Source organism: Hippopotamus amphibius, chromosome 8 (assembly GCF_030028045.1).
Source record: "Hippopotamus amphibius kiboko isolate mHipAmp2 chromosome 8, mHipAmp2.hap2, whole genome shotgun sequence".
Taxonomy (NCBI): Eukaryota; Metazoa; Chordata; class Mammalia; order Artiodactyla; family Hippopotamidae; genus Hippopotamus; species Hippopotamus amphibius.
In genome coordinates this window covers 98,921,734-98,945,609 of record NC_080193.1, presented here as the reverse complement: position 1 = coordinate 98,945,609, position 23,876 = coordinate 98,921,734, and the positions used below count along the sequence as shown (strand labels likewise).

Below are 23,876 nucleotides of genomic sequence, written 5' to 3'. Positions count from 1 at the left end.
TGGGAGTTTGGGGGCAGAAATATGCCACAGGCCCTAATTTGAAACCATCGGATTTAGAGGCTGCTAATCTACCCAATTCAAGGACTTTTTTTTCCCCCCATTTTTCACATCAGTGAAAGAAAAATCTCTTTTTTTTCTCTGCATAAGTCAGGACCAGATCTCAAAATCTGAAATGTGCCCTCTTGGATACAAGCCCGCCCAAAGGATTGACAAATGCTGGATTTCTCAAGATAGCTGCCACACACTTGGTTTCTAATCTCAGTATTTCTTTCCCACCAGAATTTCTGACTCCTTCCCGAATACATCCAGTCATCCATTCTGAACTTTTGAGCTCCATTTGCTTTCCTCAAAGCCCCTCGGCACAAGCCGGGGCGACAGAGTCCCCGGCGGAGGGCTCAGCTCACGGGATCCCTGCGCCTGAGGTCTGGCTCTGCAAGGCCGCTGGGCATCATCCGGCCAGCCAGCCTGCCTCGCGCCAACGTGCTTCCCAGCCCTCGTTCCCCGCCCTGCCCGCTAGCTGAATAAGGAGCAGTGCTATTTTTACCTCCCCGGCTGCAATCCTTTATATATCAATATATTTGCAGCAAGGAAATAAATAAAGGATTGAGAAGGAAATGCTTGGCCTAAGTTTTACGCGGGAAGGACGGGGTTGGAAAAGGAGGGGATATGTAAGGTCTGGGGTGCTGGAAAAGGCAGGTCGATTTCTCTGACTGGTTGTTTCCTCCAGACCATTCTGGCCTGGAAATCCCCACACTCTTCTTTCTTCCCCTCGGGCTAATCCCTGACTGCCAGCTTCCTCTCTCCCCCGCCTCCACCTCTGGAGGTGCCACCGTCACCTCTGATGCTGCATCACTCTGCTGCCTTTTTCCTCTCTCTCCTTTTTCTTCCACAATAAAGCATGCGCAGTGCGTCCCGTGCCAGGCAACAGCATCAGCATCAGCATCAGCATCAAGACGCGAAGCCGCGCTCGGGCGCGCTCTCGAGGGCGGGGCGCACGCCCGCGCCGCTCGCTCCCGCGCGCCGCCTCGGCATCCTCAGCCCCAGCAGCAGCCCCCGCAGTCGCTGGAGCTGCCGCGCCCGCAGCGGGGAGGGAGGAGCATCTGGGGAGGCTCCAAGTTGGCGGAGCGACTGGGACCCCCGGACTCTTCAGCAGCCGCCCCGGGAGGGGCCGAGAGGCGAGCAGGGGAGGGAGCGCTCCCCAGCCCCGAGCCCCGAGCCCCGACCTCCAGTCCGCGGCTGCACCATGCGCGCGGAGCCGGCGTGAGCGGCTCCGCCCGCAGCCTCCCCGCAGCCTAGCCCGGCGCTCTCGCTGGCCACACCGAGCGGCGCCCGGGAGCTATGAGCCATGAAGCCACCCGGCAACATCTCCCGGCGGCCGCCCCAGGCGGGCTGCAACCTTCCCCGAGCCTCCAGAGGCCCCCGCGGCGGCCCCGCAGACCCGGCGCCCATCCGCGCCCTGGCCCGCGCGCCGCCCTACCGCCTGCTCTTCGTCCTTCTCCTGATGCCTCCACTCGCCGCCTCATCCCGGCCCCGAGCCTGGGGGCCTGCTGCACCCAGCGGTGGGTATGGCCCCAGTGCCCTTTGCATTGCCTTGCCCACGGGGCCCTGCAGAGGAAAGCAGAGGGTATGCTAGTCCGTCCGTTCGGGACACGTCCAGGGTTCGGCCTTTCCGAGACTCCCTGCCTGTCCATCTCTCGTTCCCAAACCCGCGTTCATTCCAGATCACTCTTTGAAGTCCATATTTCTGTTGCATTCACTAAATTACTACCGTTTCCACTGGAAGGTATTTAGTGGATGCGGGGTCCCTAATTGATTTCTGTGCAACTTGGGGAAACCGGTGGATGGGAAATGCAGCGAGGGAACAAGTTTTTTCTTGGGTGGTGGAGTCTGAACGTGAGTGCGGGAGGATATGGTGAGGGTAGCGGTAACGTGTTTCCTCAAATTGCCTAGTGGGTTTATTCACTGCTGTTGGAATTATAGGTGGGGGAGGGAAACTTAGGGGACATAAACCTTTGGCTTGTAATTTCTCAAAATTCTTGTCATTATAACGAACGGTTAAGATAATATAATGTTCAATACATTGATGATTGGAAATCAGTGACAGCAGGTAGCTGGCCATAGCAGGAAAATAAAAAGCAATCGGAAAGCTGCCAGCATCTGCATCCCTCCATGGCAAAAGATTTTTGCGTATCTCAAAGTTAAAAGAAAAGGGAATTGTCCATTTTGTTAAATGAATCAATTAACATTCTGCCTTCATGTATTCAGCACTCAAGTTATCTTAGGAGCGTTCTTAGCTCTCAGGTGGGATGCTCCTAGTCAGAATCGCATTGAGCTTCTGTGGACTCTGAAGGGGTGGAGGTGAGGGTCAGAATACCTGAGCATGTCCGTTTAATGACCCTTCCTTCAAGTCCATTCTATACCTCCCCCCGCCAATGTACTTAGAAGTATAGATTTAAGACTATAAACAGTACATTGTTGTATAAGCCTTATTGGCTGTTAACCTATCCAAGCCATTTCACTGTTGCAATAACTTGCTTTCCTGTGTCTCTACTCCTTACCTGCTCATAAGTGGAAAACTTTGTTTTTGCAATTAATAGAAAAAATGCATTTTAGTACTTATGTATTTATAGGGTATGTGTGTGTCTGTGTATGTTTGTGTCCCTCCACCCCCCACCCCAGCTCTGCATTGGAATGAAACTGCAGAAAAAAATTTGGGAATCCTGGCAGATGAAGACAACACATTGCAACAGAATAGCAGCAGTAATAGCAGTTACAGCAATGCAATGCAGAAGGAAATCACACTGCCTTCAAGACTCATATATTACATCAACCAAGACTTGGAAAGCCCTTACCATGTTCTTGACACAAAGGCAAGACACCAGCAAAAACATAACAAGGTAGGCAGGGGTTGGGTATGCAAAAGTGGCTGCCACGAAGAATTGTCCTTTGATTTGATTTTCTGCCATAATCTGATTTCACAAATTTTACTGCAGCATTTTATTAGGAAACCAATTAATATTATGATAGGGGAGAAACTGGAGGGAATTAACCTGGGATCTACTGGGATAGGGTCGCTGTTTTTCTTTCCTCTCTGACTCTAAACTGGAATTGGAATTTTCTTATGGCCTTTTAAGTTGAACAGCTGAAATGCGGTCCATTTTTCTTGTAGGCGCATTGAACACTGAACAGTAGTTAAGCGAATATGTTTGTGGTCCTGACTTTTATCTGTGAGGCTTTATGTAAGGGTGCAGTGTTCTGCCTTCTATGATGAAAACTTCTTTCAATCTGCACCCAGGAAATTGCTATAAGAAGCTTTTGGGCTGCAGATCCCCCACTTAGAAATTGAATGGTTAAGTTTAAACAACCTCTTTCTTTAATTGGGCAATAGGAAAAAATACTTTTTTTTTCAGTTATATTTTCAGTAGGTAAACAATATGACATATTAAAAGATTATGGTGAATATAAACAAATAATTTATATAATACAGAGACCAGTCTTGGTCATCACAGTGCTTTAAGACTTTATCTACATTCATTGTGAGCAGTTGCTTTACTTTCAGCTTGGTTCAGAAAGTGTCACTGATTTTTAAAAAGGCATTCAATGGAAGATGAAGGTGCTTAATATCCAAAGAGTTTAAGGGATCCTTTTTTTTTTTTTCCTGCTTACTAGTCATTATTTGAGTTAATACTGCCTGGACCCCAGGCAGATTTCCACAGTGGGTTATCAGTGCCTCTTTTCTTTATTAGGAGCAGAAAATAGAGTCTGTATATTAAATATTTAACTTTGGACTTGTTGGGGAGGAGGAAAACTTTCCTTTACTCTTCTAGGTTCTTCTGGCTGGTCTAAGAATTAAATTGACATGAGACAGATTAACAGGAAAAAATCAAATTTAAGTTTGTGTATATGTATATGAGGATCAGAGGCCCCACAAACCTGAGAGGGTCAGAGACAGAAAGGTAAAATGAGGCATATATGCCATTCTGAGCTATGGAACGGCACAGGGGCCTGGGGCTTCCAAGGACATGAGGGTCATTCACAGGGTGAGAAAAAGAGAAGATATTTCATAATTAGATGTTTGCTCTCCCATCTAGATGGGGCCACTTAGATAAAATTTATCTCTGGTAATAACTCTTTTCTCGTTAAAATACTCAATTTAGATTCTTCTGGGTAGTTAAGGGAGGGGCTGTAGTTTCTCTTGAACCTGCAGGGTCTTGATTGCGCCTTTAGCTCAAAATAATCTTCATGCCATGTGACACACTTTGGGGGAGGCTCGTTCTGGACCCTTACAGATTATACCCGTTCAGCTGAGAAGAGCAATCATTGTTTAAACATCTAGAATTTAGGGAAAGTACCTATGGTTCGCATTGTTGTTTTTATTAGTTTTCTAAAATATAGGTAAGTGGTAACAGTATTTATTCCTGTTTTACAAATGGGGAGATAGAAATTTAAGGCCTTCAGGTGACTTTCCCAAGATTGTAAAACAGCTGATATAAAATTCAAGAGGGCTGAATATTTAGTATTTGCAAGTCAGGTTTCTGAGAAAATGCTTCCTTCATGTCAGATGTTATTGGAGAAGTTAACTTTGCTTCACAGTGTTGTGAGGTGACTGCTACCTACATTGGCTGAGATGAAGGGGTCTCTATGCTCATAGCCTTTTCCCCATCTGCTCGTACGTAACTCGACAGGTTGACTCCTGGATCTTGTCTACCCACCCATTTGTCTTGTTGATAGGAGGAGTGGGTGGTGTCTTTAAGGAAGAAGAATCCAAAGTCCTCTTGATAAAGGCATTGAGGCCCATTTTATGGTTTTTGTACTAATTAATATGATCTACGGTTAAGTGACAAGTTCTCAAACTCCAGTGCCTTTGCATAGGGTGCTGGAGGAAGAAAAAAAAATGGCTTGAAAGTCTATTTTAAAGAGTGCTCAAGCCCTCTTGAGTTGAGACTTGAAAGAAACTTTAGTGGAATTTTTTTATAACTCACATGTTGGCAGCTATGGCTAACACCCGCCTTCTAGTCTAACCTTATGTGGTTGCTTTGTTTGGTGGGACTTGGTTTGACTACAGTATATCTGAATTTTTATGATAATAAGATTGTTAAAACTTCACCCACCACTCACGTAGAGGAATAGATTTCTCACTATGGAGCACCTACTTGCTGTTGAAGTGGTTTTACCTCTCTACTTCCACCCTCCATAATGGTTGGGTTTCTTTTTTCTTCAAAAAAATGTTTACGCAGAAATTATATTTGAAAGCATTTTTCTTCTTTTCTTATTAGTCTGATTCAACAAGTATTTGCTGCACATTTCTCATGTGCAAAGTAGTATGCTGAAGATTCAGAGGTAAGAGATAAGCGGTACAAGGATGAACAAGACAAGGTCTGTCCTCCAGGAGACACAAAAATGAGAAAAGCAAGATTCTAAAAGGTGCTCTCATACAGGTGTAAACAGTGTTCTTCCTATATGGTTTGTTCCCTGAAATTTCCCTTGGAGTTCTCTGATTTCCCCTGCACTTCTGTTTTGAAGCAACCCTTAAACTAGTTGACCAAAAGTGTTCCGTATGCTTTCTGCTGTATCTTTGGATGACTTGCCTAATCATAGTGATGGGAGATACTTGTCAATTCAGCTGCTTTCCAAATGTTTCAGTAAGAGAGAAAGTATAGAATTTCATTATTTTTGCTTTAATGAACGAAGTTTTGATTTTAGTATCTGTGTAGTATGTACATTTGTTTCTCCCCTGATTTCATTGTGCTCAAGCACATTTTAATGAATGCCTTAGAAATGCTGAATCACTGTGCCATGCTCCTGGATCCCTAGATTGGGGGGTAGAGGTGGAGAGGGAAATTCCCAGATACAGGTTGCAAGACAGAGCTCCGTATCTGTCATAAATATTCAAAGTTGATCAGGCCTTACTACTTAACAGCTGTGAAAGTTAAAATGTTTGTTAACTCTTTCAAATTGGACAGTTTAAAAGCACCGCTGTAACACTAATGTTTCTGAAAATCTTAAAGTTTTCTTTGTCAGAGATTGGTTAGGAATCCTTTTATCTCTAGATAGGGTTATGTATAACTTATTGTCCAAACTATGACATTTTTTCAGAGTGCAAGTAGGCACGCTTAATAATTATGCCAAGATAATTGGCATAAGCCTAGGTGGTCCAGAGCAGGCTGGGAACGTGGTCACCTCAGATCTAAACAGTTATGTTCCTTGATTTTTGGCACTTACTCAAATTCAGGTTTCCTTATAGACAGCTTCATTTTTTGATGATTTATTGTAATTTTTTTCTTACTAAGTAGGAGGTTAGTTTACCATCACATAGAAGTAATAGGGTTGGAAATGGGAACATTTTGCTTTATTACCAAGACTTATCTTCTTTACTTGTAGAACTTTTACAAGCATAAATGGAATTTTATGATTACTAAACATAAGCATTTTCTTAACCATTAGTTCAATATATTGATAAAATATACATTTAAAAAGAGGAAGAAACAATTTAGATTCATTCATTCAGTCATAGATAATCCTATGAGATCTATTCCTGAGAAAGTTAATGAAGCTTTAGAGGAAGAAAAATAATTTTCTTCTACCCTTCACAGTTCTTGGCTGAGACACACTCTGTAATAAAAGACAGGTTAATAGGAGGAAAATAGAAGTTTAATAACATGGATGCCTCCTGTGTACATGGTAGAGACCCAGGAAAACTGAGTAACTTTGAAATGGCCCAGCCATTAGCTTAAATAACTGTCTAGCTAAAGACAAGATGTTGGGAGCTGGGGAGCCAGTAACGGGAGGTTATCAGGAAAAGCACAGTAAACGAGGGTAAGGTTGTTAGGCAGATTTAAATTGTTGCCTTTTATGCTGATAATGTGTTTCTGGAGATTTCGAGTATCCTCCTCTTTTTGGTACACAGAGGGAAAACTCCTTACAAATGGAGATTTCTTATAAATATACATGTCTCTTACAAAAAGTAACTTCTGCTTGGTTTATAGAGCTTCTCCTGTGTTTGCTGTTTTTTAAAAATAACTAAAATAATGTTTATGCCAAAGAGGCATATTTTGGGATAGTATATTCTGCTCCCCTTCAAACCTTTTCCTGAAACTTGCCTTTAGTCAAAAGTTACTTGTCTTGAATCCTACTTTTTTTAGGATTCTTTTCTCTTGCAGTTGGGAAGGAATGGAAGAGGTATATTATGTACAGCACAGGGTCTAGGGGAAGATGAAAGTCACCTCCTAGGACTTTAGGTATAGCTCAGTCTTTTGTTACCTTCCCTACTGTGTTGGAGAGTTGGAGCTGGTGTATTGAATTAAGAACATACAGATTATGTATGAACTGTTGAATGAGAGAGCACAAGCCACCCACATGGGTCGGCAAGTGGCTCCCTCAGCACCCAAGCTCCCACTTTGGGGAGGTGGAAACCACTGGGTCGTTTTGATTGAAGGCACAATTTCAATACACCCACACAAAAGAAGCAGAGTCACAAGATTTATTACTTACAGACCCCAGAAAAGGTTGCGGGGCAATGAATGGGGAGGAGATGACGAAGAACAGTCCTTTATCCTATTACCAGTGAGCAGAAGATAGAGAGGGTAGAAGCACCTATCCCTTATAAGGTGGCTGGGCCAGAGGTCACTAACTTTTCACAGCCTTAACGCTAAGTGATTATTTTAAAAGGCATCTGGGAAAAGCAAAGAGGGACCTATGGTAGGAATCCCAAAGTCCTGTCCTTATCTAAATGTCCAGACTCTGGGTGTGAGCAGGATTTCCATTCTGTGAAATGCCTCAGCAGCAACTCAGAAAAACAAAAGTTGTTCTTTTCATCACACCTGTTCCCACCACCCCAGGCTGAAGAGAGAGAAGAGAGACGTTTAAGTAAATTTAGATCGTGATGATTATTACTGCTTCCTACTCTGCTTCAGGACAAAGCTGGTTCCACGTTTCTTGACCCCCCACTGCTCTCGGTGTGGGCCAGCAGAAAGAAATTCAGGGTCCGTAGAATCGGTAGTGTGATAACCATTAGGTAATACAGACTTTGGTATTGGCCTCAGTGGCCTTCCCAAGTTTTCTGGATCTTCCTAAGCAGTCATTACAAAATTATGGTACATAGAATTCAGCCTTGTCATGGTTCTCCTTGTAATGCCTGGCATATAAGAGGCTGCCAGTAAATATCTGTTGAATGAATCGATGGTTGAACACTCCTATGTTAAAAAGAGGGCAGTGCTTTCTGTGAAACTTCATGTTATAATCAAACTGACATTCAAAAGAGCCTTAAGTTACGGTTAGGCATTTTTGGCACTGTGACAGAGCAGCAGGAGAGAGAATTTTGGTCTCAGGTTATTAGCACTGCTTAAGTCGCACTTATATTACCTAAGAACGTGAGGCTACCTCTATTAACAATTCTTAGATTATCCCTGTCACTGTCACCCACCATTAACACGGATAATCGCATGTTAGTGCTGACCATGTGGGAGGTTTTGTCATTGCTACTGGTTAATTCTCAATGGTGGAGCCCAAGGTGTCCACTCACATAGTTTCCAGTCAATCAGATTTACATCTGTGAGGCGTTCAGTTCTGTTTGGTGGATACCCATTTTGAATAAGGCACTGTGCTGGACTCTGGGAAGAGCGAGCAAGAGTACCACTCAGCCCCTACCCTTGCCCGTGACTTGCTGGGCATCAGAAGCAGGGCAGCTGGTGGTGTGTGTGTGGTTCCCATCAGTGCATTGCTGCTTGTAGGAACGAAGGGCTGTGGGGACTCAGGAAAGTCAAAGAAAACCTCAGAGAGAAAGAAAACAGTGGAGCTGGCCCTAAAGAGCAGTTACAGGACAGGTTTTCGGGAGGTGGAGAGATGGTGGAGGTTGGAGGAGGTGGAGAGGGGCCCAGAGTCAGCAGGCAAAGCCTCTGGCTGGCTGGGAGGCAGCGTGGCAAGTGTGAGAAGGGGAGACCCAAGCGTGGGAAATTTACAAGAATCAGGCATTATTGTTATGTTCATAGCAATTAAAAAAAAACTCAGTTTTCTCACACTCAGGTGCAGTAGCCTCTGTGATGTACACTGTGGTCACACCTATGCTGAACCCCTTCATCTACAGTCTGAGGAACAATGACATAAACGTTGCTCTGAAAAGATTATTTGGGAAGAGTACTGTGAAAGGTCCATTTTTCTTAAGGTGAAGAAGTTCCATGATTGCAATGATCAAATTCTCAGAGTGAGGAAATGTATTGAATAATTCTTTGATAAACTGTGGAAATATAACTTACTCAAAAAAAGAAAAAAACTCATCTAATTCCTCTAGAAATCCAGTAATGTCCATGTCTATAGAGGTAGCAGTTGAAATTTATAATTAGTGTCTTCAGAAAGGACAAACAGCTAGTAAGTGGCAGGTAGAGTCAGGATTCGAACCCAGGCAGTATCCTTTGCAAAGCTCAGTCTGGAGAGAGACTAAGGTGTGTTGGGCACGGCAGGTGGCCAAGGGGAAAGGCTGTGAAGACTGTGAAGAGATCAAGGGTTTGGATTTATTTTGCATCAAATGGTTCAGTCAACAAGTCCGCAGGTGAGCACATGACTGGTTGAGAATTGACTGAGAATTGCCAATTCTGTGGCTCCTCGGGGAGCTTACCTCCTAGTGGGAGGAGACAGACCATAAACACAAAAGCAACAAGAAGACACAGATTTCAGGTATTGACAAGTGCTTGAAGAAGATAAAATGGCACACGTGGTAGAGAATGGTGGGTGGGATGGTTGCTCTTGAAGAACGGAAAGATTGGGCCTATGGTTTTGGGTGGGAGTAACCTACCTACTGTGACTCCTCTTTAGATGGGGTGGGTGCATGCTATTTCAGTGCCACCCCCCTGCCCCGACGCCCACTCCTTGCTGCTGAATGCCCACCTGTCTTCATTTCTGTTACTCACCCGGTCTCTGTAGGTGTTTGAGTTTGGACCCTAGTCTTTGATTCTTCTCTCCCACAAAGGCTGCACCATTTTTTAAAATCATTTCACCCTGGATTGATTTGATGGCCACCATGTTGTCCAGCAGTAAGTCATGCTGTTGAAAGTCTTGCTTTAACTTGTGTCCCTACATAATATTTTCCGCTCTTTCTGCTCTTGGGTTGGGTCTTTCCTGCTAACTATATAACAACTCGTGTCATTCTGTCTTCACTTATTCTCAGGTTTTGTTAACAGATTAGGCCACTGTCCTTCTCTCTATAGCCAGTCAAAAAATAACACGGAGCATTTATTTGTTCAACGCTTTGCCCAGGGTTGGTGGCTTCATGCAGGGTGAGGGTAAAGTCAGGCAGGAAGAGAGCTGTCCTGGCTGCCCTGCTCATTTTTCTCAGTGGTACTGCTGTTTTCCCAGCCACCTAAGAGTGAAACTTGGGAGTCATCATCGACTCTTTTCTCTCCTTCATCTTCTGTCTATAAATAGTCACATATTAAGTCTTGACGTTTCTCCCCAATCCATCCTTTCCTCCTCCTCTGTATTGTGTTCTTATCATCGCCTCTTGTCTCTCTCTCTCTCTGTCAATCCATCAGTCCCACTGCTGACAGGTTAATATTCCTGGAACACTTAGTGCATCACGTGACTCCTTTTATCCACATGCAACAAGCATGATTTCAGAGAAAGTGAAATGCTCTGGAGGAGGGCTGTTGCCCCTGCCCCTCTTCTGAATACTGCACATTTGCTGGTCTGTTCTCGTCTTAGCATTTTTCCAGGCCTATTTACCCAAAAGTCAGTCCATGGCAGAAGGTGATTTTGTCTGGATGATTCCATTCATATCTGTCCAAACTCTGGGGCTAGTTATGGAAAACCCTTGTGATCAGTGGCAATAACCCAAACTGTAAGTAATGTGTTCTCAGGCTTTTGTTTTTGGTTCAAATACTGTTGAATTCCTGCTTCAGAAGGTCCTTCCTCTCCATCTTTAAGATCTAGGTAGTTCATTGCTCCTAGAGAATAAGTTTTCTGAATGAAAATATTTTATTCCTCTTAAAAATGTACGTAATCATAAGGCTTTATTCACACAGAGTATTCAGTTCACAAGTGACGTGGGTATCCATAGCCTTATGAAAGACTCATTCATTCACATAATTCATTCATTCACAATCCACCGAGCATCTGAATTTCGCAATCTTACAAAGGAGTTTTCTGTTTAGAACTTATATAAATTCAGTACAATTTTAATCAAATCCAATGCTAGGAATTCTATTATAAAAGGGTACACCCAGTTATCATATTTTAGCTAGAATAGTAAGTTAAAAACAATTATGTTCATTCACAGCAAATCAAGATACAGTTTTTGCATTTCATAGAGTAAATCAGCAGTGCATCTTCCATCACTGGGTACCCAGTCTGCACAGAGCCAGACCTGTTAACTAGCTCAGTATTCCAGATAAGTTTGGAGTGTTGTTATATAGGTGTCTTCTCTGGCTAAAGAGTAGACAGAGGGTACTTTCCTCATCTGAAACATTACAAGTTAATGAATTCAAAGTCTATGTTCAAGTCTATTGTGAAAGATATTTATTTGTCAATAAGAACTACCTTAATGCTAAATGTTCTCAAAACTTTCTATTTAGACATGGAATGAATAGAAATGCAAATAAGTCTCCTTTACTGATAGACATGAATGACAGAGAGACAAGTTCAAACAAACCAATGAACAGAGAAGTATAAATGGGAACCTATAACCAGTGACTGTATTGCCCTTTAGCTTTGATCTATTACTGTATAGCTGGGGACAGTCCCCTCTTTCTTATTTGCATGGCAGTGTCCATATGAGGGAGTCATTCTGGCACATTTTAAATCCTAGATGGGCAGGGCGAACAAGATAATCACATGCCCCTGGACCACTTCCTTCTGCCCTCAGTGGAGCTGAAGATTAATTTTAGAAGTCAAATCTAAGCACACTTAGGGGCATATCGTACAAAACATTCCAGAGCCACGAAGATATTGAGTTTTGAGTATCTACTGAATTCCAATGTCTGTTCCAGTGCTTCCTTTCCCTGACTGCGGATGTTCAAGAATTTGCTATAACAAGTCGTAGTGTGGATCCCTTAATCGGGTGCTTTGTGCTGTCTTTTAATTCTAAACAGGCTTGCTAATACCATAACCATAATAGTTAATAGTTGTGTTGCAGATGGGCTCCATTAATAATATAAATCAACCAGCACTTAGAGGAGTCTTCCATCCTGCATGTGCCTCCTTGCTCTTTACTTTTTCAGCTAAGAAGATAGAATGCATTGCATCAACTTGCACTCACGCTGCAATACACTGGTAGTAACAAATATAATATTCACTATGCAGTGAACCTAAACAGTTTTACTGAGGCATTTTCATAGCTATAATCTCACATGGTCCTCATAGCAATAAAACAAAATTTTTTATTAGATGATTATTATTTCTGTGTTCTAAATGAGAAAACTAAGTCTAAAGAGGCCAGGTCAATTGCTCTAGGTCTTGGGCATTATTGGCATGACTGGAATAACCAGAACCTTGGTCCTGTAGACTTCTAGGCCCTTGTTCATTTATCACAGCACATCTGGGATTTGACTAGGGAAGTTTCTGATCCTTTTAGACACCTTTCCTCTCAGTGATAAGGGCCTATGTAGTAATCACACCGTGAGGACACACCCACATACACACCTCCTCTGGCTTTCCTCTGCAACCAGTTGGTTTTCTTGACTTTTTTTTCCCCAAATGAGTACTCCAGATAAATAATCTTGTTTAAAATGCTGCCATTTTTATAGTGTTTTGCTTATCTGCTTCCTTTTACTTGTTGAGCTTCCTTAACTTTCTTTTTCCTCTATCAGATTCCCCTTCTGCCTTATTTACTGAACAAGGGTGTTCGTGTTTGGTGTTTCCAAATTATGTGTCAGACATGTGACCATTCTAGAAGAGCTTTTTTTTTTTTTTTAAATATTTTCTAATAAGAAGCCTGTATGCAGCCTGAAGAAATAGGTCTTCCAAACAAGCTGAGTTTACTAAGAGCTGGTTAATTTACCTTCTCTTTTCCACTAACATCCAATTTAAACTTTTTGCCAGCATGTGATAACCAGTGTTCCCACACAGACATAATATTATTTCAGTGCAAAACAGGGAAATTGGCATTTTAATGATATCGTATAGGCATGTATTTGTGGGATAAATATGATTCATATTTTAATGATATAGTATAGGCTGTTTAGAATGTCAGATATTAGTTGACATCTTTAACTCCTTTCCCACATAGTAGGGGAAGAATGTTTGGGGGGGTCAAGAGTCGAGGGGGTCAAGGGTCAGGGGGTCTGACAGATCTGCTCATACCCGCTATTTAGACTTGGACAAGTTACTTAGCCTTCCTAAGCTCCAGCTTTTTTTTTTTTTTAAATGTCAATAACATGGACCTCACGTTATTGGCGCCCCCACCCCAGAGGCTGTGCTTGACCGAAACGGGATCACCCACGTAAAGTGGTTTGCACAGTGCCAGGCATGTAGGAAGTACTCCGTAAATGTTATCTGTTAATTACTGACTGGAGACCTAGGGAATCCAAGCAGTGAACTGCTCCTTTACGGACAAACGGTTGTTTTATGAGAAAAGAAGGTGGGTGGAGAAGTCATTGTGTTGACCTCTGAGGGGACGTGTGACTCTCAGCGTCTTCCCGGTTTTGTGGCTGCTGAGGAGCTTGACGGATTCGCCTCTGATGACGGGAGTGCTTATGCAGGAGTAAATACTCGAGGATGGGGTGTGCTGCCTTGGAGGCGCCGCCCTCCAACCTGAGTGGGGGCAGCAGTATGTATCCCTGGTGTTTGTACTCTGGAGGGTAGAGGGCTTTTCCCTAAACCTTTGCCAATAAGCAGTGCACTCCAGGGCAGGCGTGGAACCAGGCATTTTGGCACAGGGTAAGGTGAACTGTTTTCTCTGTCTAGCTAATTGCCCAGGTGGGTATAGGGTGGCACCAAACACTATAAATAGTACACATTCGTATGATAATTTCCCCAGGAATGTCCCCATTGCACATCCACCCATCTCTTCTTCCCTCAATTCCCTAAACAAAACAAAACCCAAGAAACACTTTCATCTGCCGTTGATAATTTTCTGCCTTTGGAATGAAGTGTAACAGTTGTAAAACCATGACAAACAAAATAATATGTAGTCCTCACAGCCAGAAACATTTAACAGGGTAAAAATATCAGAAATACAATTCTGTGTTTATTTGGACACTGCAATGTTATTGAACATGTTATGACCAAGAAGTGAAATTTTGGGCTTTGCTTCTTAACGGCCTTAACCAAGAGGAGTTCTTACGCTGACTCCCCTTCTCTTATAAATCATGGCTAAAAATATTTCGTGAACTCTTGTTAATTCTATGGTCTGCCCTGTACAATGTAGTGGACTTTCATCTCTGTAGAATGTTCAGACCGTAGTTAGAGGCATTTGTCACTGCTGGGCAGCATAAAAGCCATCACTTGTTCTGTTCAGAACCAGTGGGACATTGGGAGGATGCTGTCTTGTTATTTTTGGCTTTGCAGTGGTGCATAAAACATTTTTTGGAAATAGTTAACTATTATCGTTTCCCTTTCTAATGAAATATATCTATTTTTTTTTATTCTTTAATTTGGGACATTAATCCTTTTAGATCTGCTGATGCACTTTAGGATTATTTCCCAGATAGTGTATTTATAAACTATCCTGTCTGCTTATCAGATCTTAAGTTGTTTTTCCATTTTAGTTTTCAAGAATTCCTGGCTTTCCCCTGACATGTTTTTAACACCCTAATGTGTTAAAAGTTTAGGAACTTACTTGATTTATTTGTGTGAAACACTTGTTTGTCGTGTAACATTTAAAAATCTTAGTTCTTTCACAGAGAGCGTAATCTCTCCCTTGATACCCAGACTACATATCTAGCTATTTATCTTGTATCTCCACTTGGATATCTAATAGGTAACTCCAACTTAACACACCCAAAACAGAACTTTTGATTCTATTATCTCCTGCCCCAACCTGCCCCTTTCATGTTCTTTCTGTTTGAGTAAATAGATCATTCTTCCAACTAAGCCCAAGAGCCTTAACTCTTCTTTTTCTTTTAAGCGTTACCCCAAGCCATGAAATCTTGTTGGTTCTCCCTTCAGGGCTGTTCAGAATCTGACCATTTCTTACTGTCTCCATTGCTGCCAACCTGGTCTAATCTAGCATCACCTCTTGCTTGTTATTACTAAAATATCTTTCTACCTCTTATCCCCACTTTTTTCCTATTCCTGTCAGTCTGGCTCCAGTCTCCTTACACACTGCAGGCAAAGCGATTCTTTTAAATACTAATTGGGATCATGTCACTCTTCAGTTCGGTAGCCTGCAAGGGCTTCCCATCTCAGAGTGACTTTTTTTCTTTCCCAGTCATAATGTAGTCACTGATGAAAACTAAACTACTGCTAGTTGGTTAACTTGATAGCAGGAAGGGCTCTTTATATTTGTGTGTTTAAACACACAACTTAAGAAGGCGAATAAGATTTAAACATCACTTTCACTCATGGCTTAAAAATGTTATAACAAACAGGTTTACCTGTTTTGTCCCATTCACATTTTAATTAAAATTTTTTGATTTTTCCTATTTTCAAACCATAGATTGTGCAATTAAAATGCAGTATTTTTTGTTGTAACAATAAAAGATAAAACAAGAATAACACCCAAATGTATTTATTGACCTGTGACAAGTTCAAGATTACCTTGTACTGTCCAAAAATGCTTTTGATGTGTCAATGGCTTGTCAAAAGATGATACGTTATTATTTATTGCAAAAAGATACATGAGGCTTCTGAGGTCAGCAAACAGCGGGCTAAATGAGAGAAGGGTTATTGCACTAGTAGTAATGAGAGTCATAGTTTTTATTTCCACGAAGAGCAGTGCTTTCTCTGGTAGCTGCGGCTATTGACTGAGGCCAAAGGAGAGGAGCTTCCGAGTGGGGACAGGAGTCTTCACAGAATTTTCGGAGGGGGTCTTTTAATTTCAGGAAACAGATTGTATTGTGACCATTGGACTTCATGGGGAGTGGATGGTCACAGAAAGGTGAGTATAAGCTGAAGCTCTGGGAAGAAAATTGCTCAAAAGAAGTATTTGGCGATGTTTTGCTGGAAGCTGAGATTTGCTAATTGTTAGATGAATGCAACAAATGGAGAATAACATTTAAGAGGAAGATGAGCAGTTCCAGTTTTGCGTGATACTTTTTTTTATTGTGGTAAAGTAACTATAACATGAAATTTACCATTTTAACCATTTAAGTGTACATTTCTGTGGTATTAAATGTATTCACGTTATTGTGCAGCTCTCACCACTATCCATCTCCAGAATGTTTTTCATCTTCTCCAACTGAGACTCTGTATCTGTTAAATATTTATTCCCCATTCCTCCCTCTCCTTGGCCTCTGGCAACCAACCAACCATCTTACTTTTTGTCTCTGTGAATCTGACTATCTTTGATACCTAATGTAACTAGAATCATAAAGTGTTTGTCTTTTGTGACTGGCTTACATCATTTAGCATAATGTCTTTAGGGTTCATCCCTATTGTGGAATGTATCAAAATTTCTTTTCTCTTTAAGGCTGTTTAATATTCCATTGTATGTATATACCACATTTTGTTTATCTATTCATCGGTTGGAGAATACTTGGATTGTTCCACCTTTGGCTATTGTGAATAATACTGCTGTGAACACGGATGTAGAAATACCTGAGTCTCTGCATTCAGTTCTTTTGGGTATATACCCAGAAGTAGAATTGCTGGGTCATAATGGTAATTCTAGTTTTAATTTTTTGAGGAATTACCATAACGTTTTCCATAGCAACCGTGTGATTTTACATTCCGACCAGCAATGCACAGGTGTTCTAATTTCTCCACATTTATATTAACACTTTTTTTTTAATAACAGCCATCCTAGTGGGTGTGAAATAGTATCTTATTATGGTTTTGATTTGCATTTTTCTGATAATTAGTGATGTTGAACACCTTTTCATTTGCTTATTGGCCATTTGTATATTTTTCTTGCAGACGTCTATTCAGTCCTTTGCCCATTTTGGAATCGGGTTGTTTGTTTTCTACTTGAGTTGTAGGAGTTCTATATGTATTCTAAATATCAGTCCCTATCAGATATATTTTTCTATTATTCTGTGAGTTGATTTTTTGCTCTTAAAATTTAGTTCTTAATTTTAATGAAATTCAACTTATCAATTTTTTTCTTTTGTTGCCTGTGCTTTTGGTGTCATAGCCAAGATATCAATGCAAAATCCATTGTCATTAAGCTTTTCCCCTATATTTTATTTTAAGAGTTTTCTAGTTTTAGGGCTTATGTTTAAGTGTTTGATTCACTTTTAATTAATTTTTGTATATGGTGTAAGTTAAGGATCCAGCTTCATTTTTTTGCATGCGGATATCCAGTTTTTCTTCCATCACCATTTGTTGAAAAGATTGTCCTTTTCCTGTTGAATGGTCTTGGCACCCTCATTGAAAATCATTTGACCATATATACGAGGGTTTATTTCTGGGCTCTTTAGTCCATTGATCTATATGTCTATCTTTATGTCAGTATCATACTGTTTTGATTACTGTAGCTTGGTAGTAAAATTTGAAATCATGAAGTGTGAGACCTCCAGCTTTGTTCTTTTTCAAGATTGTTTTGACTATTCAGGGTCCCTTGAGATTCCATATGAATTTTAGGATGAATTTTTTAATTTATGCAAAAAATATCATTGAAATTTTAGTAGGGATTGCACTGAATCTGTAGATTGCTTTGGGTAGTATTGATGTCGTAATAGTATTATGTCTTCAAATCCATGAATATGGGATGTCTTTCCATTTATTTGTGTCTTATTTAATTTCTTTTATCAATATTTTAGAGTTTTCAGAGTCCAAGTCTTTTACCTGCATGGCTAAGTTTATTCCTAAGTACTTATTCTTTTTGAGGCTATTGTAAATAGAATTGTTCTCTTAATTTCCTTATACAGTTTTGCATTGTTCATGTGTAAAAATGAAACTAAGTTTTGTGTGTTGATTTTTGTATCCTTCAACTTTGCTGAATTCACTTATTGGTTCTAATAGGTTTTTTTTTTTTTTAGTGGATTCTTTAGGGTTTCTATGTATAAGATTCTGTCATATATAAACAGTGATAATTTTATGTCTTTTCCCCCCAGTTTTCATGCTTTTTATTCCTTTTTATTGCCTAACTGTTCTGGTTTGGACTTCCAGTACTATGTTGAATAGAAGTGGAAAAAGTGGGCATGTTTGTCTTGTTCCTGATTTTAGCGGAAAAGCTTTCAGATTTTCTTAATTGAGTATGATGTCAGTTGTGGGTTTTTCTTATATGGCCTTTATTATGTGAGGTAGTTTCTTTCCAATGCATGTTTTATCTCATAGGTTCCTTTAAAGGGGGTACTGGAAAATGTATGACTGAAATAATGAATTGGCTGAATATTAAGTGGGCAATTTTGAACAAGTCATTTAACCTCTGGATTTAATTTTCTTCATTTCAAAAATAAGGAGATTGGGTTAGATTTGGGGAATCTCAAACTTTTGTGTGCATTGGAACTACCTAGGGAGGTTGTCGAAAACATTTTGAGTTAGGTCCATATGGGGTCCAGCGGCTTGCATTTTTATATCTCAGGGTATTTTGATGTGGGTGAGTTTGTTCTTTACAAGTGTTTATTGATCCTAAAATTCTGTGAAAAGCCTCCAATGAGAGGTGACTGGGTGTTCATAAGAGGCAATGAAATACGGATATTGGTGGTTGAATTAGGGATTGTTTTTATTCCAAGCAATGCCTGCATTTGTGGAGTAGCTGCTTCCTGAGATTCTGGCATGTTGGGAAAAGACTAGGAATCATAAAGTGTGGACTCATTATTTGGAAGTATGTGAAGAAGAGCTTGCTCCAGAAGTAGCTGGTGTGAGGTGATTCAGAGAGGAAACAGCTTTTGGGAAATACAGGCAGTGGAGGGCCTAAAGAACAATTTTCCACAGAGAAGCTGCTAGTGGGGTCATAGTGCCCTTTGATTTATTAGCAAGAGGTCCTTGGACAGTTTCTAGTGGGGGACTTCCAAATAACAGTGCTGGAAATCAGAGGGAAGGAATGCTACAATAGGTGAAAACCCGATGACTAATGTGCATATATAAACATGCATACCTTCATGAATAAAATTAGTGTAAATATTTGTGCAAAATTAGTAGCTGCTCTACTGTATTTATTTACATGGTCTAAGAATTCAGAGTTCATAAATAATAAAATGAAAGGTGAAAGTTTCTCTCCCATCATTCCCCAAAGGCTGTTAAATTTTTATTTTTAGTTCTCTTAATGTTAAATAATTTATCTCTGCACTATTTTTAGATCCATCAACCTAAGACATTATCTTTTGTCTGCCTGTTATGAAATGTGAAGAATATATCATACTGTGTTGTCCTCCTTCCTTTCTTTCCTCTATCTCTTGATTTTTATTGCTTACATATTTTAAATTTTCTGGTAGTTTTAGCAGGAATGTACAGTTAAAACAGACTTGGAGAGGGAGGGCATAGGTTTAGAATTATGTGGTAAGTTGCTGTCTTCTGCCTCTGGGGAGGCCAGGAAGGGCAGATCAAACACACGTACCTCCCTTTGATGAGCTGCTAAGAGCTGCTGCTCAGCATACAAGGCCTGGGAACTGAGGGGTGCAGACAAATTTTGTGGAGGAAAAAAATTGCATTTTTTCTTCTCCAGTATTTTTTAAGGGTGAGAAGGGACAGGAGGATGAAGTGCCTATTAGATTTTTGTTTTTTGTTATAAAGCGAAACCACTGATGGGTTTTAAACAAGAAAATAACATTATCTGATTTATATTTTAAGAAGATCATTCTGGCAGCTTTATAGACGGGCTGCAGAGGGTCACGAGTGGCAGCAAGGCGACCAGTTAGGAGGTGCTCACGGTTGTCCGGGGCAGAGTCTGTGTGGCCCTGCATTAAGATGGTAGCAGAGGAATTACAGGGAGGTAGTAGATTTGGGATATATTTTAGTGGTGGAGCCTCCAGATTGTTAATGATGTAGGGGGTGGGTGAGCTAGAAAAGGAGAGCAGTCGTTGTAGACAGAATAATGGCCTCCCAAAGATGTCCACATCCTAATCTCCAGAAACTGTGACTATATTACCTTACGTGGTGGTAAAAGGTGGTTCTGATCACCAGATTCTAAAGTGTGAAGGGGGTTTCCCACAGCAACAAGCAATTCTCAGGACACCAGCAGGGTATCTGGGGCTATAACTCGGTTCTGACATCATTTACCTGGAGTTAGTGTCAGGTCCCACAAGTTAAGGCTCAGTCCTATAAGACTGACCACCCCACCCTGACCCTGTTTCAGATGCCAGTTGCAAGCCCAGGTTATCACTTGTGCTTCTGACCGACTGGTGACAAATAAGAGGTTCCCATGACCACCTCCTTGGGTTCGATTAATTTGCTTAGAGCAGCTCACAGAACTCAGAGGAACATTTTGCTTACCAGATCACTGGTTTATTATAAAAGCATGTAACTCAGGAACAGCCGGGTGGAAGAGATGCAGAGGGCAAGGTATGAGGAAAGGGCGCGGGGCCTCTACACGCTCTCTAAGTCCACCACTCTCCCTGAACCTCCATGTGCTCACCAACCCAGAAGCTCTCTGAACCTCCTTTTTTTGTTTGTTTGTTTTTTGTTTTTATGGAGGCTTCATTGCATAGGAATGGTTGATGAAATCATTGGCCATTGAACCTCTAGCCTCTCTCCCTTCCGCAGAGGTCAGAGGGTGGAACTGAAAGTTCCAAGTGTCTCTTCAAGCTTGGTTCCCCGGCAACCAGCCCCCATCCTTAGGTGCTTTCCAAAAGTCATTTCATTAACAAAAACTTAGTTGTGGTGAAAAAAGGCTTGTTATGAATAACATGGCTTTGAAATACTTTCAGGAACTAAAGACAGACCAAATATTATGACAAAAGATGCTCCTATTGCTCTTATTGCCCAGGAAATTCCCAGGGTTTGGGGAGTTGTGAGCCAGAAACTGTGGATGAAGACCAAACACATATGAAAAAATATTTTGGTCATCTGACCAAATACATGTATTTCTTATAAATCACAATATTGCATGTGGCAAAATAGACTTTGTAGATGTGATTAAGTTAAGGATCTTGAGATGGGGAGTTTATCCTGGAATATTTGAGTGGGCAGCATCACCTCAGGGTCCTTACAGTAGTCAGAGTCAGGGAAGGAGATGTCATGACAGAAACCGAGGTTGGAGAGATGTGAGGAAAAACTTACTGAGCTGGCTGCCTGACGTGTGCAGAAGACAGTATTATGACGCTGGCTTCCGAGGAAGGACAGAGCTTTATTTCACGTTTGACCGGCAAGGGGACAGGAGGCTGGGCTCAAATCTGTCTCTCCCATCCAGAGTTTAGGGCAAGATTTAAGGGCAAACTTGGCAAAAGCTGAGTGGCTACTCTCAAATCAGTCCATCTGGAAGCTGATTTTCCTTATTGAAAGACTCCTCGCTTTGTAAAGGGCTCCGGGGGCAACATTTCTATTCTCTGAGTTCTGTAGACTCGAGATTCTTGGTTCTGGGGTCATCCTGAAGCCCTAGGTTGAGCGTGCACAATGCTGTCGCTGTAAAATTACTACAGGTTTGAATAATCAACAACCTGTTTTAAGGAGGCAGAGCCAGTTTAAGCTGGTTAACGTTTTATGTGCTGTTTCAATTTCCCCCTGTTTCTTTATACATTCCTCAGTCGTGAGGGAAATAGGGTGACATCACTCTAGGTGCTTCCTGCTGATTAGGAGTATGGAGTTTTATGAGGGATGAAACTGTTTTGCACTTAATTGTAAATATTTACAAGTCCCAATTTGAACTCTTAAGTCTTAGGCAGTCATCATGCGAGTGGGGAGGCCTTTTTAAATAATCGAGGCAGACAATAAATACAAAATTCAATGAGTCTTGTGAAGGTGTCTGCAAATACCAGCAAGTATCTGTAATTTCTCATGGCTCTTGGCATAACAGTCAAGTCTGTTTGCCAACCATCTCCTGGTTTTGTCCCTCGGTTTTGCACCCCTTTTATTATTGGGGATGGCCTGTCTTTTGGATTGTTTCTGGCCAGATCAGGCAATTTTGCATTCCCTTTTGGTTGGTCCTTTGCATTTGTGGACCAGAAATAGACTTTTGTAGCTGGTGAGTGGTTAGGTCATTTCTCTAATGGGTTCCTCGATGTCAGTAACATTTCTTTGCATTAAACGCTTGGGTGTAAGCACTAGTTCCTGTTCGTTATAAATCCAGCCTTCTTTGGTTGTTTAGTACTGATCTTCTCAGTCTCAAGTCAGCATGAAGTCCCCCTTCATCTGCTTTGTCTAGATCCATTTCTGAATACTGAGGCTTAAACAGGGACAGATTCACACTCGGAATGAGTGCTAGGGTGTTACGATGGGGATTTTTGGTTCTGGTTGCCTGTTTTGTTCCCTGATCGTCCAAATTATTTCCTTTAGCTATATAACTATCAGTCTTTTGGTGGCCCAGGAGATATCCTATGGCTACTTTTTCTATGGTTATAACAGAGTCTAATCAGCCCAGTATGTCCTCTGCGTGCTTAATTTTGTTTCTTCCTGGTGTTAGTTAGATCTCTCACTTTCCATATGGCCCCGTGTGCATGCATGACAGAGAAGGCCTACTTATTTTTTTAAATTAATTTTTACTGGAGTATAGTTGCCTTACAATATTGTGTTAGCTTCTACTGCACAGCAAAATGAATCAGCCGTACATATACATATATCTCCTCCACTTAGGTCACCACAGAGTCTTGAGGGGGGTTCCCTGTGGTACACAGTTTGTTCCCATCAGTAGTCTATTTTATACATAGTATCAATAGTGTATGTGTGTCAATCCCAATCTCCCAATTCCTCCCACCCCACCCCTTTCCGCCTTGGTATTCACACATTTGTTCTCTCTGTCTGTGTCTCTATTTCTGTTTGGCAATTAAGGTCATCTATACTGTTTTTCTAGATTCCACACGTATGCATTAATATACGATATTTGCTTTTCTTTTTCTGACTTAGAGCAGGCATACTTAGAATCAGTATAAACGGTTACCTCTTACTTAGCCCCAAGGCACAGGGCCCTCTTGAGGGCTATAAGCTCCGCCTCTTGGGCAGACGTACCTGGAAGGAGGGCTTCTGTGTCGAAGACTTCCTGATGAGTTACTACTGCATACTCAGCCTTTCAAAGTCCCTGGTCCATGAAGCTGCTCCTGTCTGTAAACATTTCTATGTCTGGATTTTCTAAAGGTCGATCAGTCAAGGTGGCTTTGCTAGAATAGACTTCTTCAGTATTTGTATACAATCCACAAGCCAAGGAATACAGGCAGCCTCTAGAAGCTGGAAAAGGTAAGGAAACAGATTTTCTCCTAGAGCCTCCTAGAGAAACTGCCCTGCTGACACCTTAAGTTTTGGCTCTAGACTTTGATTTTGGACTTCTGATGTCCAGAAGTGTAAGATAATTATTTGTGTTGTCTTAAGTCACAAAAGCATGGAAATTTGTTACAGCAGTAATAGGAAATTAATACAGGAGTCAAGAATGACTATCAGGCTTTTTCCTGGGGAACAGTGATACTATTTCCCAATATGGGAAAGGCTGGGGAGGAAAGAAGGCTAACAGAAAACTGAACCTGTCCCCTTCAGGTGGACAGTTGGTCATCATATGGATATGTTGATGGGCAAATTGGCCTTGGTCTCAGGGGCAGGTTGGGATGCAATGGGAATGTGGGAGCCACCAGCATATAAGTGGTATTTAGAGGATTGGGGTTTTACACCCCTGGAGAAAGCATATTACATTAATCATGGAAAGACAGCTTAGTAACTTCCAAACAGAGGCCACATGCAGACTTATTCCCCATCATTTCTTGCTGTTT

At 41.4% G+C, this 23,876-nt stretch overlaps 1 protein-coding gene across 1 annotated transcript in view; it reads left to right on the top strand.

Moving 5' to 3' along the window:
- Nucleotides 1–1,207: 1,207 nt before the first annotated feature.
- The window catches only part of ADAM23 (ADAM metallopeptidase domain 23), a 162,428-nt gene continuing 139,759 nt past the window's right edge, over nt 1,208–23,876 (top strand). Inside the window, exons 1-2 of the mRNA XM_057747113.1 lie at nt 1,208–1,559; nt 2,680–2,897. Coding sequence (XP_057603096.1) covers nt 1,346–1,559; nt 2,680–2,897 — 432 coding nt within the window. The 5' untranslated portion in view covers nt 1,208–1,345. The remainder of the gene's footprint in view (nt 1,560–2,679; nt 2,898–23,876) is intronic.